Below are 25,425 nucleotides of genomic sequence, written 5' to 3'. Positions count from 1 at the left end.
TATTAATATAAGGAAAAACACAAATCATCGTCTTCATCATCATCATCATCGTGTCGATTTCGTGCGACGCCACAGGGTCAAAATGAGTACTGTGTCTCCACCTTGTGGCAGAACGCGGTCACTGCTGTAATACCTGACAGCCTTCATCGCTGTTGTGTCACTTCCTTGTTCAACATGGCAACCAGGTGGGGGATCTGCAGCAGTGGGAGGATCAGCCATGACTTCACTGTGGCCCTGAGGACTCTGTCTGCGGAGGACCACCAGGTATCAGTGTGGTGATAGTGTGGAGACCTGTGTGTGTCTGCGGAATCGTGCGGATCATGCAACAAATACACTGTCTCTGATCGTACACACACACATACTGTCGAGCACACAGGAGCTCTAGGTGTAATGGACAAAGTGGTTATAGTCATTATTTAGCCTGTTCGTTAATTTACTTTCACGTTATTTAAACATTATTTGACTTGGTCGGGATCTGCCCCATGCCCTCCAATATCACTTCCGGTTCATTTTTTCACAAGCGGAAATACAGTTATCTCACAAAGATGACTCCAGCGATCACTGTAAAGTGATTAAAAAACTCTAGTTCCTCATACACACACACACACACATACACACACACTGTTTCTCTTTTATCCAAAAACCTACAAGCTTCTGTTTAATTGACCGCTTCCGCCTCCGCGCCTCAAAATCCGAGACTTTTACTTCGAAGGGGAACTATCTGTTTCCGTCTCCAGATTTCCTCTTTTACTTGTAACTGTACACGATGAGTCTGAGTCCATTGGTTCGACGACACGTGAAATCTGTTAATGTTGTTTATGTTTTTAAATAATATATGATGTTTCCTTTTTAATGTTCAGTAAAAGGTCTTTATATATATATTATATATATATATTCATTCATTCATTCATATTGGAGAGCCACCTGGTGGCTATGTATTGGAACTACACAGTTCTGAGGCAGTGTGCTCAAGTGATGGACACAATTCACTTAGTGCAACTGCAGCAATGAAAACCTAAAGACTGAAACTGAATCTAAAGAATATCAGTAAAAGGCAAGAGCTAGTTAAATGTGTGTTTAATTTATTTTCAAGAGAGAATAGTTCTCGATGATGAGATGTTGAATTGAGCTCCACAGGTAAATGTACTAAGGCCGTAATGTCTCCATGTGCTTGAGACGACAGCATCAGACCCCAGCTTCTATATCAGCCTCAGACTAAACTCTGCAGCAGCACAGTTGCGGTGAGACTTTTCAGTGAAGAACAGCTGATAGTGATAAATAATGGTTTGACACTGTGTCTTCAGGTTGTGGCTGTGGCTGCTCGCAGGCTGGAGGATGCACAGGAGTTTGCCAAGAAGCACAGCGTCTCCCGAGCGTACGGCAGCTACGAGGAGCTGGCCAGAGATCCAGACATTGGTCAGTTTCTGTCATTTCAGGTTTAAATTAGTTTTTTAACGTGTTGTATCTGCTGCTTCAGAAATCTCCAGGTAAAGCTCGTAGTGAATCTCCACAAATTGTTATTTTAGTGCCAGTGTCCTCTTACAGCCTGGTGTGTGTGTGTCTTTATGTGTGTACAGATGTGGTGTACGTTGGAGTTATCCACCCCTACCACCTGAGTGCTTGTCTGCTCTTCACGAACGCCAAGAAGAATGTGCTGTGTGAGAAGCCTCTGGCCATGAACACCAAAGAGGTGAAGGAGATCCTGGCGTCTGCCGAGAGGAACAACGTCTTCCTCATGGAGGTACGGGTGGAGCAGATGAAACAATCTGGACTCCTCACAGCTTTAGTTTCTTCTCCTCTGCTCCTCTAATGCAACATCATTCTGGACTCAAAGGGACAAGGTTCATCGCTGATCACATGAACCCAACCCTTCACACTCTACTTTCCTTTTCAGTTATTTCTCTCTTAACATAAATCTTGCTGCTCTGAGAAAAACAAGTCTGTCAAAATATAAAGTATGTTCAATATATTTTGCATCCATCAATTCAACTTTATAACTAATTCAGTAGATTATTCATTTTTCTTAAAATTATCTTTTAACTTAAAATATAAGAAATTCTTAATGGGTTTATAGATTCAGTTGTTCCGGTCTTGTCAGCAAAGGGTCATGTGATTATATGAGGAAGTTGTCTCGTTCCCTCGACTTATTAACGCTTAGTCATGTAATATTTATTTTCCAAACTGTCACCAGGGGGCCTCCGTACAAACCCTTTTTTAATAAGTCCTTCAAAATTAAGGAATGAGCATGTAACCCCTCATTAATGATCCAAACCTATTAGCAGCTGATTTTCAGGGACCTGTGAATCACTACATAAAAAGAAGCCAGCTTGTGCCCTTCAGATGTAAATGAAATGCCTCCTTTCCCGTCCTTGGCTCCAGGGCGTCTGGACCCGTTTTTTCCCGGCCTCAGTGGAGATCAGAAGGCTTCTGGCCCAGGAGGAGGTGGGCGAGGTCAGGCTGGTCAGAGTGGAGTTTGGCGTCCCGCTGATGCACGTGCCAAGAGCTGTGGAGAAGGAGCTGGGCGGAGGAGCGGTACTAGATCTCGGCATCTACTGCCTGCAGTTCATATGCATGGTGTGTAACGGAGAGAAGCCACAGAGCATACAAGCCACAGGGATCTGCCTGGAGTCAGGTACGCATCGACGGGTCAGAGGAATCTCAGACGTCATCTCCCAAAGCACCGGTATCACATTTGTCAGTTATCATGAGGGGACATGTTGTACTCATCAACATGATGTCAGTTCAAGTATAGAAAGAAGACTGTTATTCCAAAGTGAGTCATCTACCACCACTGCTTTCTCTTCTCTTTAAAGGCATCGCACACGGGTAGCTTCTTATCTGATAATAGATGGGAGTTGTTGAGTTTCGAATTGAGGATTTCTAAACACGGGAGTGTACGTGTGCGATAAGAGCTCAGATCTCTGTCTTTTATGACTTAACTGCTGCAATAAAAGTCTGAAGATTCTAAGTCATCCAGGTCGTTGCATTTCTACACACTTGTCCAAGGACTCTGGTCACGCCTGTGGACGTTTCACCTCTCATCTGAATCACTCTGGTTCAGAATAAGCCTCTCAGATGATGATCTTCAGTATAAATCGCTTTAGCTTTCAGTGACTCTGCATTTTGTTTAGCAGAGAACACACTTGAAACATGATTAGAATATCTTTGTTGTGCTTTTATTTTTTAAACCATGTCACCAGCTTCCTGGATTTTATTTAATCATCTCCTTTTCAAATGTGCGTCAGGTGGCTCAGTAGGTTCTGAAGGTGGGTGGTTTGAACCCCGGCTCCTCCAGTGTGCATTCTGAAGTGTCCTTGAGCAAGGGACTGAACCAAATAACTTCTGTCAGCTGTATAAATGATTTGATAGAAAAAGTGCTGCATGTAGGAGTGACAAATGGCCGATAAGACTGGAGTTTCATATATATACGACATATTAAGCTTATATCTTCATGTTGTTGCAGGAGTGGATGAGACTGTGGTCGTCACTCTGAAGTTCTCCAAGAACAGGATCGCTGTGTTCACCTGCTCTTCCCGTGTGCACCTGACCAATGAGGCTGTTATCGTGGGCACCAAGGGCACGATCAGGGTAGGTCATCACAGCAGGGCCACACATAATCAGAGAAAAAGTCTGAAACACCACATCTGTATCACCACCACATTTATGTCTTCAGAATAACATTAGAATTTAGCAAGTGGAGTCAAGGTCCATGTGGAGTAATTTAGGAAGGAAATTAGGAAGGTGTGTGTTGTGAAAAACACTTTGTGTAAGAATAAAAAAGTTACACAACATGACAGTTTATACTCAAGTTGCACACAATGTTCTGTATAAACTGTGATTTACTATTTGCTGTCATTTATTTACTGTTGCATGTGTTTAGGTCCCTGACCACATGTGGTGCCCCACGTCACTAGTGGTGAATGGGAAGGAGACTCAGTACCCGGTGCCTGAACCCCATTTACCTCTCAACTTCCTGAACAGCACAGGGATGCGTTATGAAGCAGAGGGGGTTCGGCAGTGTTTGCTCCAAGGTACAGTGGTGTTTTATGTATTTTACTCAAATCAATTGATATATACACAAACTAAAACTAGCCCATTTTTGAATTTATCTGTATTATACTTGTAATACACTTTTTCAACACCTGGTTGCGTCAGAAACACTAAACTCTTAGGGCCATGTACAGACTTGACTGTACACTGTAAATGTCCTCACTCAGTGTTTTTCCTCCTGCAGGGCTGAAGCAGAGTGCAGTTATGTCTCACGCAGACTCTCTGTGGCTGGCTGAGGTGGAGGAGGAGATCCTCAGGCAGGTCGGGGGCAGTGTATGACAAGGACTGCCACTGAGTGTTTTACCATGTCATTTAAACACATGATATAGTGAACTTTACATTCATATACTACTGCTAAATAAAGTAGTTACTTTGTGAGGATGAATCGTCTTCTGATAAAGATGCTTGAAGCAACTTTAAGTTTATCTTGAATTTATCCAGAACTTCACTGACACTCTACTGCTTTGATCATTCTCAAAATAAATTTTCAACAACTGCATTTCGCTCAACAGTTTGGTCTCCAGAATGTTTCACCGGAATCCAGCACTTAAAGAAACATTGTGCACATAGCAGCCGCACAATTAGTTTGACAGTTCAATGACTTAGAATAGGGAGAGTTGTGCTTCTTTTTGATTCCCTCTCCTCTCCCTGAATGTCTGATCTTTCTCGAGTCATCTGTGGTGATCAGGTTCGATCTCCTGCGAGAGAAAACCGTCAAAATCAGGCCCAGTAAGTTCAAGAGGAATGCAGAACTGCACATCACATTAAAACCAGCGTTTATCTCAAATAGTCAGAGAGAAAACTTCAAATATGAAGAATTCTGAACAGGGTTTGGTGTATTCAATTTAAGATCATCTTTTATTAGTCCCACAGTGGCAGTATATATTCTATATTTTATATTTGTTACAACAGCAGCTCTTCTGGTTCAGGAAGCGGGGGATTATGGGTAATATCTATTTATCAGTGGTTTCAGTTCAGTGAGTGGGACTAACCATTCTGAGCTCCTGTCAAGAGATTCATACGTTTTTTTTTTTTCCACACAAACCGTTTTATTGCTTTGACAACTATCCCAACCAAATCATGGGGCTGTAACTACAATACAAAAAACGTTATGAAACAAATCCATAAAAAAACAAAAACATTTTGAGAGTAGCATAGCAGTACATTTTCTAATTTAACACTAATTTGATTTCATTTATAGCATTATGTGTATTTTCTTTGTAGCCTAATCGGCACAAATGAAAAACGTTGCGAACATACATTAAGTGTGAACCGACAGGCTCAGATTTTAGTGGTGGTAATAGTGGCTTAGATGTCACCAAAGATGGTCCAAAAGCTAAGCTTGCTTTGTGTTGTTTATGTTCTAATAATGGTATAAAATGTTGGCATTTTAAATCAATGCAAAAATAACCAATACTGTGCAGCTGCATTATTTTAAATGCCATTTTCTCTAGGCATCCCCTTCTACGACCTTCCTGTTGCTCAGTAACTTAGGATGTTTAAAGCTAAACCACAAACTACAATTTGTTAATGAAAGAAAACATTTGCACTTCAGAGTTATTTCAGGTGATCATCTCTTTTATTGATGGAAATCCAATCTTGCAGGACAGCTCAGGACCGCAGCTACAACATTAATACCCTTAACATTTAGTTGATTCTTACACTTTAAGCATTACAATCAAAAGCAAGTTAGACACACTAGGACAACTACAGCAGGTAACCAATGTAGAAGGAAAAGGAAACTAAGGGGTTCTACCCACTCATCACCCACTGGGACTGAGAGGGACCAGGCTCCCACCCTGCATCAGCCCCCTGTGACACATCCCTAAAAGTGCTCATTCATAGTCAATTTTATTGACCCATGATTCATAAGTGCCAACTTAGATATGATCCAAATACAAAGAATGTAAAGGCTTTATGACACATCTAATAACACAAAATACAGTAACTAGCTCAAACACCTCAGGAGAGGACATCCAAAACTAACATTTCTCTATTGTCAGACAAAATATAAGTAGTATTGGATGTCCCACACCAAAACGTCACCATTCACAAAAATAATATATTTTGTAACATTGCTTGGAGTAGATTAGGAGTGCAACACTAACAGGTACAGTTAAATACAGTGAAAGCTGACGTTAAAGAGAGGACGCTTCATACAGACAGCATTACACAAGCTGAGGGTGTAGCTGAGGCTGCACTGCAGGAGGAGCCCTTTTATTTTGAAAGCCACAAATTTGTTCATTCAGGCGGAAGAGGAGTGATTCATAAATGTAATCAAGGTGCTCTGTTGAGATCAGTCTGCCCCACCACCATCCCCACCTAAACATGAGCCTGTATGTGCATGCACACAGAACCAGGATGCATTCACTCATGATACAGATATTTGACTTAATAAATACAGCAGTTTCTTGTTAGGGTGTATTCATCTGAGGCCCTGAAGACTGGTTTGATAAGAGAATCTCATGTGAAGGGAATGGAGACAAAGTGGAATTATAAGGAAGGCTATACTCTATTTGTATTTTTTTTTCATAATTGCCTAAATGATAAAACATTGAGTGTGGATCCTGGATGTAAGAGGCTGTGAGCTGTAGTGGAGTGTGGGGCACTATGAAAGATAGATGAACAGCGAAAGCAGAGCAGCCCGTTGGCTCTTCAGGCCACCAGAACCACACGCATGGTGTTGGTGTAACCAGAGCCTGGACGCCAGCCGGTCAGGACGATGACAACATCTCCCTCTTTGAAGAAGCCACGGACTTTGCCTGGAAGATAAAATATAAAAATTTAAATCAAACAAAGCTTGTTTGTTGTTTTAAATTCTGTTCAACATAATGTCTTGGCATCAATATTAACAGCAGTTGGGCCTTGTGCACTGCAACAACTGTGCGATACCAAGTCTTACCCATATCCATGGCGAAGTTGACACGCATGTCGACGTCCTCCGCCCACACGTCGTGGGATGGGTTGGTGTAGAGCACAGGGAAGATGCCACGGTACAGGTGAGCTTGGCGAGCTGTCTGAGCGTTACGGCTCACGGCGAGGATGGGGGCACGGGGCCTGTACCTGGAGATCAGGTGGGCGGACCTACACACGTGCACAGATACATATTTGCAAAGTAGTTTTTACAGAATAGATACACAACCAATTAACTGATTATAACTACAAGCACCTAGCAACAAATGCACTGCCTAAAGGCATGTTTATGTCAAGTGTGGACAAATTCTATTTAGTGTTGGTTTCCAGAGTCAGAAAGAGGTTCAGTTACTATGGCAGCATGTTGAATAGTTTACTAGAGAATTTCTAAATAAATATTCTAATAAAGTGTGTCTTTGATTTCCTTGAAAAGCTCTATACATATACAATATATTATTGAAACGTAAGTGTGCCTTTTAACCTACTGCAAGTCACCTATCTTATTGCTGATAGGCCTACATGAGCCCGAACATGCAGTGTGATTGAACCCTTCCACTCAATCATAAAGGGTGGCGAGTCATTCCGCCCCCGAACAGGTGCAACAAGGGACCCTTGAACACAGAGTGAAGTGCCCACGTAATCCTGAGCCCTCAAATCAGACACAATTACAGTGAATCATGGGTGTGCAGAAGTCAATGGTGTAATCCAAACGTCCTCTTTAACACTTTGAAGGCACTGGACTTCTCAGAGGAATGAACTGTATGTACCAGTCAGGTTAGTTCAATCTCATGTTTCACCAAATGACTCGTTCTTCTTGAAGCATTTTCTTGCAACCCGCTCAAACGTTTTCACAGAGCCAGGTGCTGTGGAGGAGGGAACATATTTGGACTGAACTACTGACACATCCACTTTCTCTCTTGAAATCTGTTGCTATATCCAGCCACCCTGTTTAACAGCACATACACACTCACACAAACACACAATTGAAGGAGAGGGGATACATAAGTGCACATTAGGTGCTTTGGCGGAGAAGCGATAGTTGTGCATGACAGGCCGGCTGGAGCATGGTGACACTTTACCTTCAAGACCAGGATCGCTTCACCTCTTTCCTTCTCTTCCTTACCTCCCAGTCTTGGTGAGAACAATGATGGCACTAGCGCAACATTTGAAGGATGACTCGACAGCTCCGACAGCTACAGCCTCTGAAGGGTCTCTGGTCAGTTGGGAGTGTCTCCTCAGCTCTTCAAACAGCTGTCTGTGGAAGGTGGCTGCCTCGGCCTCACGTGCAATCTGAGGCCCGAGGGATGGGAGGAAGGAAGGAAGAGTGGGGGGGGGGGTGTAGGAGGGCTGGGGGTTACTCCCAGTCACACGCTTAACACCACAGCAGCCTGCTGAGTCATTCACACCATTATGAGACACTGGCAAATAATGAGTAAGACTCCTGGTCGTTTACTTTTTGAGGTAATGATATAAGGATATGTACTTTAAGCTCTAAAGCAAATGGAGAGGTACAAAAACCTCAGTCAGAGACATTAGGAAATGATTGAGTTAATGTATAAATGTCTACAACAAGCTGCCTGCTCAAGGTATTTGCCAGACTCATCCATGCAGTCAGTCCCTGTCTAGCCCTACTCTGCCTCTCTCCGACTCTTTGAAAACAGATACGCGTGTCCTCCTTGATCTGCCAGGCTCAGATACCCTGCCTACCTTCCGGAGCCTGTGAGCACAATGATGCCAGAGGCTAAGCTCTTAAAGGAGGCCTCGACGGCACCGATTGCAATGGCCTCAGCGGGGTCTTTGCAGAGTGGCGTGGAGCGTCGCAGGTCCTCGAACACCTGCCGGTGGAACATCGCTGCCTCGGCTTCACGAGCAATCTGGCACAAGTGAGGGCAAAATGCACCGAGCAAAGGCATTCCCACGCCAGGCACACAAAGGTGTTAAATAAGGAGAGTGGGTAGAGAGAGAGAGAGAAAAAAAAAAAAGGGACAGGAACATGGAGAATAGAGAAGGATGGGAAAGAGGACAAGATGAATTGAAGCGGTTAGATGTGCATTTAGTGGGCAGGGAAACAAGTGAAGATCAATATTAAAAACATATCCGAGAGTCAAAGGCTGCGTCTCAATTCACATACTTCCATACACACAGTGTTCAAAGTATGTATAAAACAATAATGGCACTACAAGATGGCTTCCTTTTGGAAAGGGAGGGACCACCATCACCATTGTATTTTCAAGCTTATGAATTAAAACTTATTACAACATTTTTTTCCATGTCTAGTGACATAGGACACATGATAGCAAAACATGAATTTCTTTAGTAGCCAGTAGATATTATGGGGACAGAAAATCATGGTCCTGTGGATAATTATGATCATATTTTGGTGAGTAGACAACAGTCCTGTTTGTTTCAGTGCAAATTACAGCGTAGAAATTCAAACACTACAGCAATGAGGTCACTGTTTTCACAATATAAAACACGCGAGTGTACTGACTGAAGTATACGATTTGAGACACAGCACAATTATTAACAATCAACAACATAACAGTACAATCTGCAGGTAAAGGTACAGCTACAACTAGATTAAAAAAAATATAGAAAAATGTAATGGACACAAATTAAATGAGATCTGAAATCACACGCACTACACACAAAGTGAAGAGATGGTTAAAAGTCAGTAGGATTTAAGAAAAAAAGTATTAGAAAGAAAAGTCAAAGCTTGATAGTAAAAATGGCTACAAGACAAAGTGAGTCCTCATTATATTTTGCGCTATAAATTGTGCTCTACTGTGAGTTGAGAAGCAGAAGACTGGAAGATACACATGCAACAATCTGAAAGGCAGGAGGCTGTAGAAGTGCAGAGTCATTCTTTCATCTGCAGGGCAGTGCAGACTGAGCGTAGCCGAGGACAGGGAGGTTTGCCAAGAAAGGACCGAACAATGGAGGACATGCACGACAGCATTAGCTGCATTATCCGTCTATAGTAATTATGCATAACTTGGAACATTTACACGTTTAGCTGTTTCAATTGGTGTTTTTACTTCTCTTTCCCTGACTATAAAACTATAAAAGTAATCAAGAGTGACTTATGTGCACAGTAAAACACCCGTTGACAGAAATGGCCAGATGACTATGGGGGTGATTATCGCGCTCTTAGAAATAGTAAAGAAGGGCAGCCACAGTGACTTTGTTAGATAAAGAGGTGCAGGCGTTCACTTCAGTTCAGATGGACTCAAACATCCTAACATCTCATTCATTTAAGATTCACTTTTTACTGTGTCCACCTTCTGTGGCAGTTACAGATATAACAATATATTGTAAATAATGTGCAAGGTCAACAACTAAAAAAAAAAAAAAAAAAAAAAAAAAAAAAAAATCGACACAGCGGGAACCAAAATCCCAAAGGATGCTTGAATGATCTTGCACCAACTTTAAATATCATTATATTGAACTTATCAGATTTGTTGATAGTGATTTATCATTTACAAACTATTCTTTAGAATACCTTTAGAAAGATGATGAATCAAAAAGTGGAAACCAGTGGATGGATAAACTAATAAATTAAATGCAGTTCCAGTTGGCCTAACACTCCTACTGACACCATCTTTAGCAGCTGTTAGGCCAATATAAAAGCTGCATGAGAATATAAAAAAAAAAAGAAAAGGTAAATAATATAAATATATATATACGTCAATATATTTTTTAAATAATGCAATATTGTGTAGACAGTCAATTGCTCCAATCGATAGGTGCTTATTAAATGACCACAAAGTTTACTCTTGTTATACATGTATTTAATAGACATAAACTCACCATGTGCTGTGTGCGTACTGCCTCCAGAGGGTAGTCACCCTTGGCGGTCTCTCCGCTCAACATGATGCAGTCGGCTCCGTCCAACACAGCGTTTGCTACGTCACTGCCCTCAGCGCGAGTCGGTCTGGGCTTCTTGATCATGCTCTCCAACATCTGAGTGGTGATCATGTGAGGGGTTCCGATGAAGCAAAGGAGAGTAATGCTCAACAGTTTGTTTTACCAAGATAATACAAACACTTTTCTTCTTCATTATGAAATCAAATTATAAATAAACATCCTGAAAATATAAGAATTGCAGGACGTCATTTGCCGTTTTCTGACCTGAGTGGCACATGTGATTGGTTTGCCAGCTCTGTTGCAGCGACCAATCATCATCTTTTGGGCGAGGAAGACTTTTTCTGTTGGAATCTCAATACCCAAGTCCCCACGGGCAACCATGATGCCATCGCTGGCCTCCATGATCTCGTCAAATCTGCGCAACAGACATTATATAAATATTTGAACTAATTAAACCAAAACTAAATATACTCCTGTCAGTAATCATGGATGTTAAGAGTTTGGGTTCATAAAACACAATTTTTCACAGATGGAACTTTAAAATAAGATAAAAACATTTACAATAGACCAGAATTAGTGGACCCCACACATTAAACAAAGAAATGATGAAGACATTTCATCCACACCTGCGTACACCCTCGTGGTTCTCCAGCTTGCTGATGATCTTGATGTCTTTGCCTCTCTCTCCGAGCACAGCCCTGACAGCATGTACGTCTGCTGCTTTGCGGATGAAGGAGGCGAACACCATGTCCACTCCATGCGCCAAACCGAACTGCAGGTCCTGTATGTCCTTCTCTGAAACAGCAGGCAGGTCTACAGCAGCACCGGGAAGGTTCACTCCCTTCTTGCTGCCCAGGGTGCCACCGTTCTCAATCTCACACATGAGGTAATCAGAGCCTGGAGACAAACATGAAATACTAATGAGCTCAAGACTTTTGTTTGGGCAACGTAAGTGTTTCCTGAACCTTCTAATGGATTAAAAGAGATTTGTATGGGGCGAACCTTATTTACTGTGTGTATGCCTCTCCTGCACTCACCAATCTCCTTAACCTGCAGGGACATAAGTCCGTCATCAATGTAGATCTTGCTGCCAATTTCCACCACGTTGGTAATATTCTTGTAGTCGAGCCAGAGAAGCTCATCACTGCAGTTGTCCTGGTAGGTATCGTCCAAAGTTATCTTGATCATTTTGCCCTTCTCCAGTTCCACCTCTCCTTGGCCGTCCTGTCACATCATCAATAGGCACTTTGTTACTGAGAAGTATTATTGAGAATTGTTGAGTCATTGCAGAGCGCATTGTTTTGTTGTGGGGTTAAAGAGGGACAAGAGGTGATGGACTCACTCCTTTGATGAGGCCAGTCCTGATTTCTGGGCCCTTGGTGTCCAGGGCAATACCAATAGGCCTGTACTGGATGCTGCCAGGCTCGAAGCTCTCACATGCTTCACGCACGTTCTTGATGGTCTGTGCGTGGTACTGCAGGAGGGGAGAGTGTAACACTTTAAGATATCTCCAGAGATGAGATTCTTTGCATGATATTGATTTACTGCCCTCTCAAGGACACAGACTTTGTTGGTGTAAGAGTTACACCAGTAACCTAAAGTTTACACTCAGCAAACAACCATATTTCAAGGTAAATGTAAAAGTTGTGTCTGACATCTCACAGTCATAATCATGAATCATACTGTCACAGCACCACAAGGGCTCATATCTTTCTTCCTCCCACCCTGACTAAAGTGTTGTGTAACTAAGAGGCTTTGGGTTAGAATGCCTTGCAAATTAAGTGTCGTACTAGGATCGTCCATATGATACATTATCACGTGGACTATAAGTATATTGGTCCAGAATGTCATCGCAAATAATTGTCACTTTGTTGCAGTGGAACCTAAAACACCAGCTCAGCCACTGCAATGTTTATTGCACGTATATATGGTGAGTTCATCAACTGAGGTGGATTTCACCGCGAAACAGAACATTTAAAAATATAACATCACAAGTATACATGATCCAAGAGACTTGCATAAAACAATTCATCATGGTTAACAGACTCTGACAAACAAAAGTTAAATTTTAAAAGTATTAAAGAAACATTGTGAATTCTGATGTCAAGTGCAACCTTGGCTAAATGAGATGAGGTGAGGAATGAAGGAAGAAGTGTAGTGTTGTTATATAAATGATGCAGCCATCTTCTCCTGCAGGCTAATGAACACATGGTACAATGTTTTGACTTTGAAGACAGCTGTCTGATGCACTTGGCTTATACTGCCCATCCGGGTAACCAGAGCTTTCAGTAATAACTTAAGTGGCAGTTAATTACGTTGGCTGCCTTTCACATTGGCAACTCCCCAAACTTACACTACACTGACCCTACTTAATAGAAAACAAACTGGATGGTCTCTAGAGCAGGTGACTGTTTTACACACTTTATGTATGCATATAGGTTACATTACATTATGTGAACTGAAACTTGAGTAGCTGTTCAGCTACATTCAGTTTTGCGCAATAATAATGCTGGTTTAAGAAATGGGACTTCCTGGATTTGCATCATAAGCTACTTTCCGCCTCCCCCTGTGGCTGAAGGTAAAGTGACCTTGGTGCAGGTTTGTGTACACAAACACTTCTAGAATTCAGGCATGCTGCCTGCTGAGCAGTTAAGGGCAGGGCATTAAGCTACAGGTAACTTATGTATATTCCAAGCCAACGAAACTCTTGTTTCTTCTGCTGTTCTCTGAATTTACATTGAACTTTGGGCGTCTTGAGACTCCTGCACCCACAAGAACCATAAGGAAGACTTCAGCTGTTGCTAACAGAATTGGTAAATTTTCTTGGATTTGCCATTGAATAAGATCTCCATATCTATACAAACCATGAACCTTCAAGTGTGACATTTATGTCGAGTGTCTTATTTTCAAATGACATAATGACAGACAGCATGAATTGTTTGTTTAAAAAAGGACCCATTTCTCATACTGGATAAGATCATATGTTGATACACATGATGAGAGAGCAGAGCTGGGTTATAGGTGATGTTCAGCTCAACTGCCTGGATACGGTATTTGCAATGTTGACAGTCTCCCTCTCCCCTGGCTTCTATCTTTCAACCTTGACGTGCATGTATGGTGAGTAGAAAAAACCCTTTTGTGACTTCTTAAACTTTTGTGGTGTGCACTCGATCTGCAGTTGGTCCAAGTAGTCTGTCCCCTCAGAATCAGAACAAAACACTTTTACAGTGTGACACATACTGACTCAATCCAGCTCCATCACTGATAAGATGTTGGCTAGCTGGTAAAAACTTGCACTACTATATTCTCCCATTCATGGTGGCTGGACTACAAGAGCCAAGCTGACTGCTGGTCACAATGAATTACGGACTTTTTAAAAGGTGAGCTTTGTTGATCTTCTCCTTTCACCAACCAACGGAAGTCGGTGATACCGCACAGAACCATATGTGATGCAAATGAGCAGACTACTTTAAACGTGACTTTTTAATAGTTGACTGTTTGCCTGACCTCACTCATTACACAGTGGAGAAGGCAGTTACCCACCTCATGTGTGCCATGTGAGAAGTTCAAGCGAGCAATGTTCATTCCAGACTTGATCATTTCCTTCAGCGTATCCACTGAACGAGAGGCTGGTCCTGTAGCAGTCATTGAAAGGAAAGGGTTGACATTCATGTTGTATAATTCCTCAACACATTTTAGTGTGCACTAACACTGAAGTGCATCGTTTAATTTTCTGTACAGGGATCCTGTTTAGTTCCATTCAGTCTCATCTCACTTTTCATTTGAACAAAGCCGATTGTATTTATATATTAATCATGTACCATAGCAAAAAGGTTACTGACAATTAAAAATTCCAATGTGCTACAGTCTATTAATGAAATTATGTATCTGCAGGAATCTTAAGTCTCAACAACTGAACTGTCAAGCAATGGTCAAAAACTTTAAATGTTTTAATAACCTTTCCATTTAATTTGCTTTTAATGTGTTCTCTTGAGAAATGCACAGCTACAACTCCACACAGAGGAAGGGGTGTTTCTTTATATTTGAATTAAAGTACATGTTTTTCTATCTTGTCAAGTGAAGTCTAAAAATGTAGACCAACCGATGGTGCAGATGATTCCGGTGTTACGTGCAGTGGTGGGCTCAGAGTCGATGTCCAGCAGGCACAAGTGTTCCAGGAAAGTGTCGGCCGTGGCGGCGTTGAGCTGCTGTGTCTGGATGAAGGCAGAGCCCATGTCTTGAGACTTTGACTGAGGCATGGTGATTGGTGGTGCAGCTGAAGAAATCCTGCCAGAGAAATGGAGACAAATACACAGTCACTGACAGCGCTCTACTGTAAACCACTGCTGGCTTACCTCTTTTTATTTCTTTTTTTAACAGCCACTTTACAAGCTTTTAAACTGAATTATATTTATAAAAAAAAGAATAAGACCTTTGGACAATGGATAGTTATATGCATCAGGTGAATGTTAGATTACATCAATTGTCAGAATGTAACTTCCTTTGGCCAACAGGTGGATTAAACTTTGCACCGAGCATTACTTTGACTTTCAGCCTCAGTTTATTAGGCTATACAGAGCATTTTCAACACTAGTTTCTTTGCTCTGGTACAAATCCGTTGATGTGCCTTGTTTTTTTTCCTTTCACCCACGGTAAAAATCTAAGTGAACCAAAATGCATGACTACAAACCATGTGAGAACTCTCTGCTTACGGGGAAAAACAAACCATAGTGTGATTTAACTGACTACAAAGTGCAGCTGTGAGAACACCTTTAGGCTACATGCCCTGCTCTGTGTCCTTAGTAACCTACTATACCTCACTCTGTATTGTAGCTGAGAAATGTCCCTCTGGGAATCAATTAATGAAGTATGTTGCTTTCTGACATTCAAGTTAAGTACAACCACAAGATGACTAATTTCATTAAAACTTGCATACCTGTCAGCCTCAAAGGCCATGATAAGGATCCGGATTTATGTGGTTATTACTTTCCCCAATGCACGCATTCACCAACTGTCGGGTTTCCACTTTGTTCATTATGCAGTGGCCACCGGGTTCCATGTACCATCTTGCATTACCCCACCACATGTCCTCCCTCCCCCGCTGATCTGCACTCACTTTACACATCAACAATAAACACAAACACTGATCGAAAGTTAATATCACACGTACAGGACTTGACGTTTCCTTTTGTTAGTTTGATTCGCTCTAGAGTTTGAGACAGGTTTAAACACCTTGAAAAAATGTCCATCATTCTGTGCACACGCAGTTCACCTCCAACATGTGACACACACAGCCAGGACATCAGATTTGAAGTGACCAGAATGATCTGGATTCTTGAGCAGACATCATTGATTAATAACAAAATAAATGTGATCGTCAGTTCGCTAAAGCGCGAGAGAGACACTCCTGCAGACAGGAGATAAGTTCTTCCTGCATATAATGAAGCAATGCAGATTTCTTACTTCATTGTTGCGAAAGAGGCAACACCCGTTCATCCATGAACATGAACTCAGCAGGGTTCTATAAAGATCAGTTCTAAGTGTGAGTGATATTTCGTAATCAAGGTATACATTTGATGATATCAAATCATTTCTCTCAGAACTAGTTTATACAGAAAGTACATTATTGTGATAGCTGGAGAAAATGGAAAAACACTCAAGCCCTTTCATACTGTGAGACAATCACACTTTAATACATGTAGGAAGTAGTTAAGGCTAATACTTAAGCACAACACTGCCTTCAAAAGCTAAACCGAGTAGAGTGGGATATACAGTCCTGAGCTGTGACACACGATATAGTACATAATGTTCCCCCCCACCCACTGCTTACTGAGTCACCCATAGCAACGACACCATTACCAATCTGTTCACAGGGCTAGGATTGCTGGATCTTAGCACTTTCATTTAGTCAGAAAAGCAAAAATATAAAGTAAATTGCACAAAACATGTCAGTATCCTGTGTGACATAATGAGCGCCACAGTACTTCAGTACTGTCATGTGCATGGATGTGTGACTTGTCTCAGAGAGAGTGCTTTTCCCCATTGGTCTAACAATGACAGAAAAATTCAAGGTGATGTATAGGCATGCCATCAAGACATGTCTGAGCAAACCAACAAAGTATGTTTATTTGGGCAGGGTGACTAACTGCTAATCTACCATGATGAGGAAGACAGCTTCTGTTAGGGCTCTGGTTGAAGTGGTTACATAACTGCACTAGACTGAGGCGGAAATGCTTTGTGAACAGTCAGTCAATCTGATGATACGTTTGACTGTCAAGCAAAAACTGGGGTGGGGGGGGGATCAATAAAACAGATAAAGAAGAAGCAGGTTTGCAGCTACAGTTTTTCAGTGAAATACACAGATTATTCAAATTCACTCTTCTGGGGTTGGTTCTTCACAAAATCTCCAATTTACACTTTTCACTATCAATAAATCACATCAAGGCAATGCTACAAGAATACAATCTAAGTTTCACTTTAGAAAAACACCTGATTAAATCTGAATATAATTGAGTTTACACAAAGTATGATTGAGATCAATTAAAAACTCAAACAACATTCATTACATAGAGGCAATGTACAAGAGAAGCATAAGTCGTTTATAGAATATTCAGGTCACTGTCTAAACCACCCAGTGGATAAATTGAACAAAAACCCTCACTGGTTCCCTCATTGAAGTAACAAACAGGTTGACAAATTAATATCTCTTTCATGCAGCAACCCCTTTATGCATCCTTTTCAAATCATGGTGGTCCAAGCAAAAAGATGAAACAAAATCTACATTGACCATGCAAGGGTCTCTTCAATATTAAATATTGGACATGTACTATATGTCACAGTTAACAAATGAAAAACAATTTGCTAAAAATCTTGTTTGTAACAGGATTCAGACAGTAGACTAACTGCAAAGACTGAGAAGAGAGCTGGAAGACGCCTGCATCTGTGGTTGGGGCATTTCAACAGTGGACACACTGTTAGTGGATGACCAGATTTAGTCTCTTGAAGGAAAATCTGTTGCATCCTCTTCCTCATCACGTCCCAATTACAAATGGTGGGGGATTCCAGGCACAGCCAATACACCAACAGGCTCCTTGGCCTGCAGCCACTGACTGATGATGTAACATCTGTGTCAATGGGGCAGACCACTGCCAGACCAGTGCTGTACGTGAGCACTGTCACATCCCCATTAATGCAACACACAACCATGAAGTGGACTGAACCACAGAGAAAGACTGCAGAGGGGAGAAGAGAGTAAAATATTTCCCATATAGAACATTTGATTAAATTTGAAGAAAGTTTAACTTAATTCGATTTTTGACTAAATGTTCATACAAAACCAGACGTGGACAATGGCAGGATCTTTCACAGAGATCACACACTACTTTGACTATATCTTTTTGTAAATTATCTACCATTTGATTTTACTTTTAGTTTTTAACTTAACAGTAAAAATCCACTATCGAGGCATATTAAATGTTTTCTTAACTTACAGATATCATGCACCTTTCATTTAAATGTAGTTCAAAAGGCAATCCATCACTGGCAGTTGCTATTGCAAAACTAAAGGGGATGCGCCTCTGTTTTACAGGGAAAGGCAGAGATTACATTTCAAGTACCGCTATATACGAGCTGTTTTTATTTGACCACTGAATGATGACTACAAACAAGTCACATGCCCCAAAACACTGTAAATAGAGGCTTACACACCAGTGGTACCACAGACTCAATAACTTTACGTTTAATTATTAGTATTGTCCCCACCGATAAATTGCTTAACCCTCTTTTTGTCGTCCCTTTTTCATTTGAATCTTAATGTTCATGTATTTACAGACAGAATTTCTAAATGATTACTGCCTGTTATGTGCCGTTTGGTGTTAAAATTATTTCCCTTCTGCACATATTTCATGGAGTAAGATGAGAACTTTAACGAAAGTCTTTGCATTACTGTCTTGAGGAAGGGATCAAATTTCATTACTAAAACAAGTCATACCCTGCATTCAAACAGTTGACTGCAATGACTTTTCATGACCAACTGAAGCTCAAAAACTTCCTGCATCCTGAACCGAGGCGACATTTTTGGAGCCATCAGAGGGACCACGGTTGGCCTCCCCGATTGTTATGGAAAGACAAAATAATATCATTGACCCGAACGATTCACTGACCCCAGACAGCCAGTGAGCAGCCGCCACAGGCTAACAGCCAAAGTAACCCTGACAAAGATGCAGACACAGGGCTAAGTTTAGAGCTGGCTGCCAATAATCCCTGCCAATCCCCTCCCAACACATCTACCTTTGAAACATTCTCAGTCACTATCTCATATAATAGGCCTTTACAATCAGTAGCAGCCAGAGAAAAATTGTTGTCAGGGTGTCATGACATTTACTATGTCCTGGTTTAGATGATAGCACGTCATATTGGGCATATCCATGTCGGCTAACAAAGGACATTATACCATCAGTCACATTCACTCAAACAAAGCACCACTTGCAGGTTGTTCTACATACCGACAGTAGATCTTCCAGTTTCTTCTGGGGATCAATAGGCAGGTTACAACCAGTGACCTCCACAACAAGCCCAGTCTGTTGGAACTAGCAGTGCCAAGGATCGCACCACTCCCAGCAACAGCAGTCCAAGCAGAAATGGCCACTGCAGTGCGCATGCACATGTTTGACACTTTCAGGAGCTCAAGAGTAAATCCCTTCAATGAGGATAAAGGATATGGAGCGTGCCTGCTGTACGAAGACACTCGCCATGACCTGATACAACGGACATACATGAGACTTCCACCACGGCGCACCAGAGCAGTGATGCTCCAATGTTCAACCAACGAAGGTCATACAACACTCCAGGCCAAAAACATCGCCCAGACTAATAATAAACACACAGCATGCAGAGTCTGATTGTAGAAATCCAACACTCAAGAGTGTATGGTGGTACTTGTGGTATGGAGGCCTGTAAACATAAACACAAACCTTGGTTGCATACTGTACAGAATTAAGTACATGAATAGTGTAGAATGCTGTGCAGTGTGCATATGAAGCATTTCAAATACGCATACTAAATCATGTGGCATCATTTTCAACTGCATCTCTATATAATAAATGGAGTTCATAGAGATTGTCACTACTTTTATTACAACTGTGGCTCTGCATTGCATTAGCCATCAAACATTTGGTAAGAAATCAGGATAAAGAGGCACTTTATAAGCCTTAACATCTCCGTCATCAGCCTGCATTAGACAGACGCTGTGCTTTGCCCTTTGTTAAGCTCATCACATATATTCTCAGCCACTTGATACTGTGACCCGGCTGGTCCTATGAGAGAAAGACTCCATTTTCAACAGGGCCAACATGCAGGGAGGCCTACAGTGTCGCCTGGAAGTTTGTTATGCACAAAACAATCATTGGTCCCTACATAACAAACCATGCCACGGCCATACTGCAGGTCCTGTGCATATAATACACACAACAGTGGATCTGTTTGACAAAGGATTCGACATTACACTTTATTTGCATGCACCTTTAGACAAACACCGGCCACTTTCCTTCAGCTGTTTTGGGAACAAAACGGCAGACAGAGGATTGTAATCACATAAAATGTACAACACATGGAGAGCAGAAACTCCTAAGTAATGGCTGCCTACACAGACAGTCTATCCAGTACGATCCAGGCCTTTATCCTCTGAGGTACCACTGCAGCATGACACTGCACTGAAGCTACTCAGGCAACAAAAATACATTTATCAAAGGACGCTTATTAAGTACAACACAACTAACGAGGTTGGGTTTAGATTGAAGGACATGTAGCAAAGAAGATCAAAGAATGAACACGGCACATTTATCTCGTGACTTAAACAGTCGTGTGAATTAATATGACGATAGCACGCAGCTTATAAAAAGGATCATTGTATCTCGGGTGAATCCCTGTCATCAGTATTGTGGTCAGTGAGCTGTATGTGATGTACAGATATGATTATGGTGACAGATGCGGCACAGGCGATGCACCAAAGATCACGTTCTCATCCTGCGTCACGTTTTCCTGATCTCGAGACATCACGCTGGCGGACCAATGGGAGGCCGAGAACGCAGAGCCGCCACACCCACATCAGGAGGCAACAGGAAGCAAGTCTCCACCGCTGCGTCCTCCACACATCAGATGAAACCGGGTTGTTTTAAACATGCTAACTGCGTATTCAAATAAAACTGAAACCTGACATGTTGTAGCTGTGAGTGTAGTGCGAGCTGCACTGCGCACGGACACATTCATCCAGTCTAACCGTCAGTTAGCTGCGTTTTAAACTAACAACGTTGTTTCACACATCCTCAGCCAATATAACACGACTTATCTTCAATAACTCCAAATAAAGAGTTACGTCATTTTAAAATACGGCTTCCATTAAAAGTTGAGTGGAAATAAGTCGCAGTGACGAGTGACTCGCACTGTCGCGCACTTACACGACTCGCAGAATGCAGCCGAAGGGGCGATAAAAGCGGTTAAAGGTGGTGAGGCGACCGTGTCCTGTGGGTCGAGCGGTTCAGTCCGTGTGTGTGATGATGAGAGACGCTGAGGATTCAAACCTTACCTCACTGACAGACCCGCGTGGAGAGATGAACCCGCTGTGAGAGAACTCAAGGTGATCTTCCTGCTCCTCACTCCGCCGAACTACTTTCTAGTGATGCTGACATATATCCATCCGAGGTCATATCGGTAAAAGGAAAGGAGCACACCGCCTGATTACATTCCAGGAAGCTTCCTATCCCTCTGACTCATCAGACACGTGCTGAGGTTCAGCTTTATGCAATGGAAAAGTCCGAAAAATAGGGTCAAACTGTAAAACTGCGCGGAAGGATACGCGGAAACAGGTTGGAAGTGCTTGGTAAAGTTAGGTAGCCAATCAGGACGCTTGAACGCATCAGTGGCCGGTGGGGTGAGACCTGGGTGAGACATGTGACCGTCTCAGACACGCGTTGCTGAAGCAGAGACACGATGTTATTATTCTAATTCATTATCACATGGCTGCACCATAGACTGTATATATAAAGGGGCTGCACAGAACTTCGGCTGCCGAAATGCATCATGGGACGCATCATCAGACTGCCAAGTACACTCTGACACGTACACTGCTGAAAAACGTTGTGTGCTTTTTTCATTCTATATTTTGGAACCTGGTATGAAATCACTAAAAAGTCCAGCGTCAGTAAATCACGCTGGACTGTTCCCGCAGTACGAGCAGATTCCAACCGCTCAATGGATGCTTGACTCATGCTTCTATGAGGACCCCCGCCCCCTCCCTTCCCCCACCTGCTGGTACTTCTCCACTGCAGTGTTTGAGCCAATACTTCCATCTAGTGTTGAAAAATTATCTTGCAGTCTTTAGATGCTTTTCAGTGACATGCATTGAATTGTTCAAGTACATAGATCATTGGGTACAATAAAACATATAGATATTATTATTTTGTATTTAAAATTAAATGTTACAATACATAAAACACAACCTATATATATAATGATTATTATTATTATTATTAGTAGTAGTAGTAGTAGTAGTAGTAGATGTATACATAAAAATCACTGTGCAAATCACAAATAAAGCAGCACTATACTGGTACTATTAGTATGTTTTATTATTCTATAGAAATTATATTTGTTTAGATAAGATACAAAAAGATGAGATAAGATAGTCCTGTATTAGTCCCACTATGGTTGAATTTACTATGTTATAGCAGCATAAAGGAGGAAGTGACATAAATAAGTGACATTTATAAGGTAATAAATAAGTATACTATACAAGGAACTATAACAGATAGAAATATGTGCAATGTCAACAAAATATAAAAAGTCAAACTGTATTGCACATCAATGATATTGAAATTACAAAGATAGAAAATGATAATTGACCAGTTGGTAGATATAGATGTGAGGTGCATGTGGCTTAGTGGGACCTGTGCTGATTGTACATTCTAACTGTACCAGCAGCAGGAAGGAACCACAGTTGACACTGGAGAGAAAATCTGAAAGTAGAGTGGAAATTTGTTAGAAAGACGCTCTTGGAAGTACGATTACTCTGCAAGGATTCTTTTCTCTGGACTCGCTGTGACCTACAGTAAGTCACATTGTACAGTTAGTGCACGTCACCTCACATCCCAGTCCTGTGTTGCTCTCACCTGTTCACAGCACTGCTGCTTCCACTGCCCATGTCGCTGTCTCACTGGCTGCTGATAGCATCTGTCTGGATCCTCTTCCCTCCAATGTACCTGGGGCCAGTGGGACACACCTGTTCAGGTGAGGGCCAGATCTACCGCCCAGTCCGCCTGTCTATAGGTTCAGCCCCTGGTTGTCAGTCAGCATTAATGGCCGCTATCCTCTTCGCTATTAGCTACTGTGGGAATATCCTCAGATAAATCTCAGAGGATGAGCCAGGACGCCCTAATTTTTCTGAATGTATTATTACTACACGATTCTAACTGCTGTTACCAATAAGATTTGAATATTATGGCCAAAAACGAGAGAAACAAATGTTTGCTCCATAAAGACACATATAGAAGACAGCACAGAAACTTGGTGGTGATTACTGTTAGATGTGTAAATAAGACTAATATGTCTGGCTGGCTCTCAAGTATCCAGCATTTAGTCATAGCTATAATATGTCAGTTAGTCAACTTGGTTGACTGAATCATATTTCCATAACTGTTAACTGACAATGATTATTTTCAATAAAAGAATTATAAAGCTTTCATTTTAGAATTCCTGAATTGCTTACCTGAACATATCCGAGGAGATATGTTCAGGATAGTTCCAGTTACGCACAGATTTAGCCTAATCATATACAAAACGTACAAGACAGAATGGCCTCTGCTGGTGAGGCAAACATGGCATGATGTCAGACTGATACCCAATATATTTTTATTCAACCATCAGAGTCAGCGTCCTTTTTGTTTGGAAGACCTGTTCATGCGAACCTGTCAACAACCAGTAGATAGACAGTTTGCTGGACACCTGGTCATTAATCCGTCCATTCTTTAGGTCAGTTCTAATAGATACTCTGAGATAATGAGGCTAATGCTGATTGGCTCAATGGCCCAATGACTATTGTGTCACACATGCTAACAAGGACACATTGTAACAGAAGGTAGGTAGACATTTATTCTTCATTTAGATTTGGTTTTAAACATGCCGTGGGAACATAACTATATTATGCTTTTTTGTATTACTCTTTTGAGTATCGTTTGAATATTGAATGCTTAAATTTATTCACTGCGCCTTTTTCTCTTTCTTTTTCGTATTTGCATGAATTTAGACACAGCACTTGAAAGCCCTTAAATATAAACCTGCCTTCAAATAATTTATAGACACTGACTTATGAAATCAGGCTCTCTCTTTCACACACAAACATAAACATACAGGGGCAGAGGCATATGCAGGAGCAGAGCCATTTTTTCCAGTCATTTCTCAGCTGCAGCAGTCAGCTGCAGGTCACATGACTGGCTGGGCTGGTTCCCAGTGAGCATGCTCAGACCCCTCAGTGTTGTCAGGCAAAATAAGACAGCAGCAGCGGGAGCAGAGATCTGCAATAGATAAACACACAGGCTCTCACACACACACCAGCTGGCTTGCTCGCAGACACACACCACCGAGAGCACTGAGAAGCAGACGCTACAGATGTGGAGGATTTCATCTCTGCTTTCTCTAAATATCTTATTTTAATGGACTCATCATCAGCCATCCTTTCAGTGGAAAAACAGCCACCGAGGCAGAGAGGCAGGTGTGCCCTTTAAGAGGGGGAGCAGCGGAGGCAAGGACAGCATCCAAGTCTCCATTCTCTGTGGAGGTAAGTGCGAATGGATGGGATGGATGGGATGGATGGATGGACAGAGGGATGGGGTGGTGGAGGGCTTCACAGCGCAGGGGGGAGGGGGTAATCCGCCTGACTGCATCTGTGTTTGTGTTAAATAGTTATCAGAAGGGGGAAATGGGGACGGTGATGGTGATGGCGGCGGATGGGGGTTGGGGGGGTTAAGGTTTGCTGGAGACCAATGGCATGTGAGACGACAGGGGCTATGGGAATGGTGAGGAGTGTGTGCTGGGTGGTGTAGATGCTAGCAGGGCTGAGGACATGGCAGGGCAGCAGGGATATACAGAGGAGAAAAACGGAGAGGAGGTAAAGATATGGCAACGACGAGGGAGCCATGTCTAATTGGGTGCAGTTGATGTGTGAGATGGTGGTGAGGAAAAGAAGGGAGACACAAAGAGTGACAGTGAGGACATGATGGTTTTCTGTAGATATGTAAAAAGGATACAAAGAAAAAATGAACAAGTGGGTTTTTGCAATTATAATGACCTATATAAAGCATAGATGCATTCATGCATGACAGTTATGTCGGGTATTCTGCCCATCACAACTCTTTGTTTGCCTTACAATCAAGTGCTGATATATTTTTCATTATATAGGTTCAATATGCATTAAAACGTGTAAACGGAAATGTGCATTCTGATGTGCAGGCTGAAATAAGTATCTTCAGCTTCAAGACAGCGAGCTCAGTGTTTACATGTCTGACACAAAAGGTAATGGGCCGCTAGAATACACAGTGTACTGTG

At 41.9% G+C, this 25,425-nt stretch overlaps 2 protein-coding genes across 6 annotated transcripts; one reads left to right on the top strand and one right to left on the bottom strand.

The window, feature by feature from the left end:
• Nucleotides 1-117: 117 nt before the first annotated feature.
• On the top strand, nucleotides 118-4,549 carry dhdh.2 (dihydrodiol dehydrogenase, tandem duplicate 2). Its single transcript, XM_053438333.1, has 7 exons — nucleotides 118-264; nucleotides 1,305-1,416; nucleotides 1,578-1,741; nucleotides 2,380-2,632; nucleotides 3,464-3,588; nucleotides 3,881-4,031; nucleotides 4,235-4,549. Exons 1-7 carry the CDS (start codon nucleotides 175-177, stop codon nucleotides 4,327-4,329), a joined length of 990 nt encoding a protein of 329 aa, XP_053294308.1. The 5' UTR covers nucleotides 118-174; the 3' UTR covers nucleotides 4,330-4,549.
• A 1,058-nt stretch (nucleotides 4,550-5,607) lies between these two features.
• pkma (pyruvate kinase M1/2a) lies at nucleotides 5,608-21,629 on the bottom strand. 5 transcript variants are annotated; one of them, XM_053437937.1, is made up of 11 exons: nucleotides 21,413-21,629; nucleotides 14,933-15,117; nucleotides 14,374-14,465; nucleotides 12,173-12,304; nucleotides 11,868-12,054; nucleotides 11,457-11,727; nucleotides 11,095-11,245; nucleotides 10,774-10,926; nucleotides 8,671-8,837; nucleotides 6,953-7,134; nucleotides 5,608-6,812 (listed from the first exon to the last, which is right to left on the bottom strand). In XM_053437937.1, the coding sequence occupies exons 2-11, from the start codon at nucleotides 15,087-15,089 to the stop codon at nucleotides 6,706-6,708; spliced, it is 1,599 nt and encodes a 532-aa protein (XP_053293912.1). In that variant the 5' UTR covers nucleotides 15,090-15,117; nucleotides 21,413-21,629; the 3' UTR covers nucleotides 5,608-6,705. The 5 variants fall into 5 exon arrangements, 4 of the variants coding, with proteins under 4 accessions (XP_053293912.1, XP_053293981.1, XP_053294062.1 ...); XM_053438006.1 differs by lacking the exon at nucleotides 8,671-8,837 and adding an exon at nucleotides 8,087-8,253; XM_053438087.1 differs by having other exon boundaries at nucleotides 21,285-21,423.
• Nucleotides 21,630-25,425: the final 3,796 nt, after the last annotated feature.

This window comes from Pleuronectes platessa, chromosome 1 (genome assembly GCF_947347685.1).
Source record: "Pleuronectes platessa chromosome 1, fPlePla1.1, whole genome shotgun sequence".
In the NCBI taxonomy this organism is placed as follows: Eukaryota; Metazoa; Chordata; class Actinopteri; order Pleuronectiformes; family Pleuronectidae; genus Pleuronectes; species Pleuronectes platessa.
Note: the sequence above shows the minus strand (reverse complement) of the source record. Positions and strands in the feature narration are given on the sequence as shown.

Coding starts and splice junctions, on each gene's coding strand:
- dhdh.2 (XM_053438333.1), top strand. CDS start 175: ATGGCAACCAGGTGGGGGATCTGCAGCAGTGGGAGGATCAGCCATGAC. Junction 1,417..1,577: donor GGCCAGAGATCCAGACATTG/GTCAGTTTCTGT, acceptor ATGTGTGTACAG/ATGTGGTGTACGTTGGAGTT. Junction 1,742..2,379: donor ACAACGTCTTCCTCATGGAG/GTACGGGTGGAG, acceptor CCTTGGCTCCAG/GGCGTCTGGACCCGTTTTTT.
- pkma (XM_053437937.1), bottom strand. CDS start 15,089: ATGCCTCAGTCAAAGTCTCAAGACATGGGCTCTGCCTTCATCCAGACA. Junction 8,838..10,773: donor CAGTACGCACACAGCACATG/GTGAGTTTATGT, acceptor CACTTGTGCCAG/ATTGCTCGTGAAGCCGAGGC. Junction 7,135..8,670: donor GTGCTCACAGGCTCCGGAAG/GTAGGCAGGGTA, acceptor GCACGTGTGTAG/GTCCGCCCACCTGATCTCCA.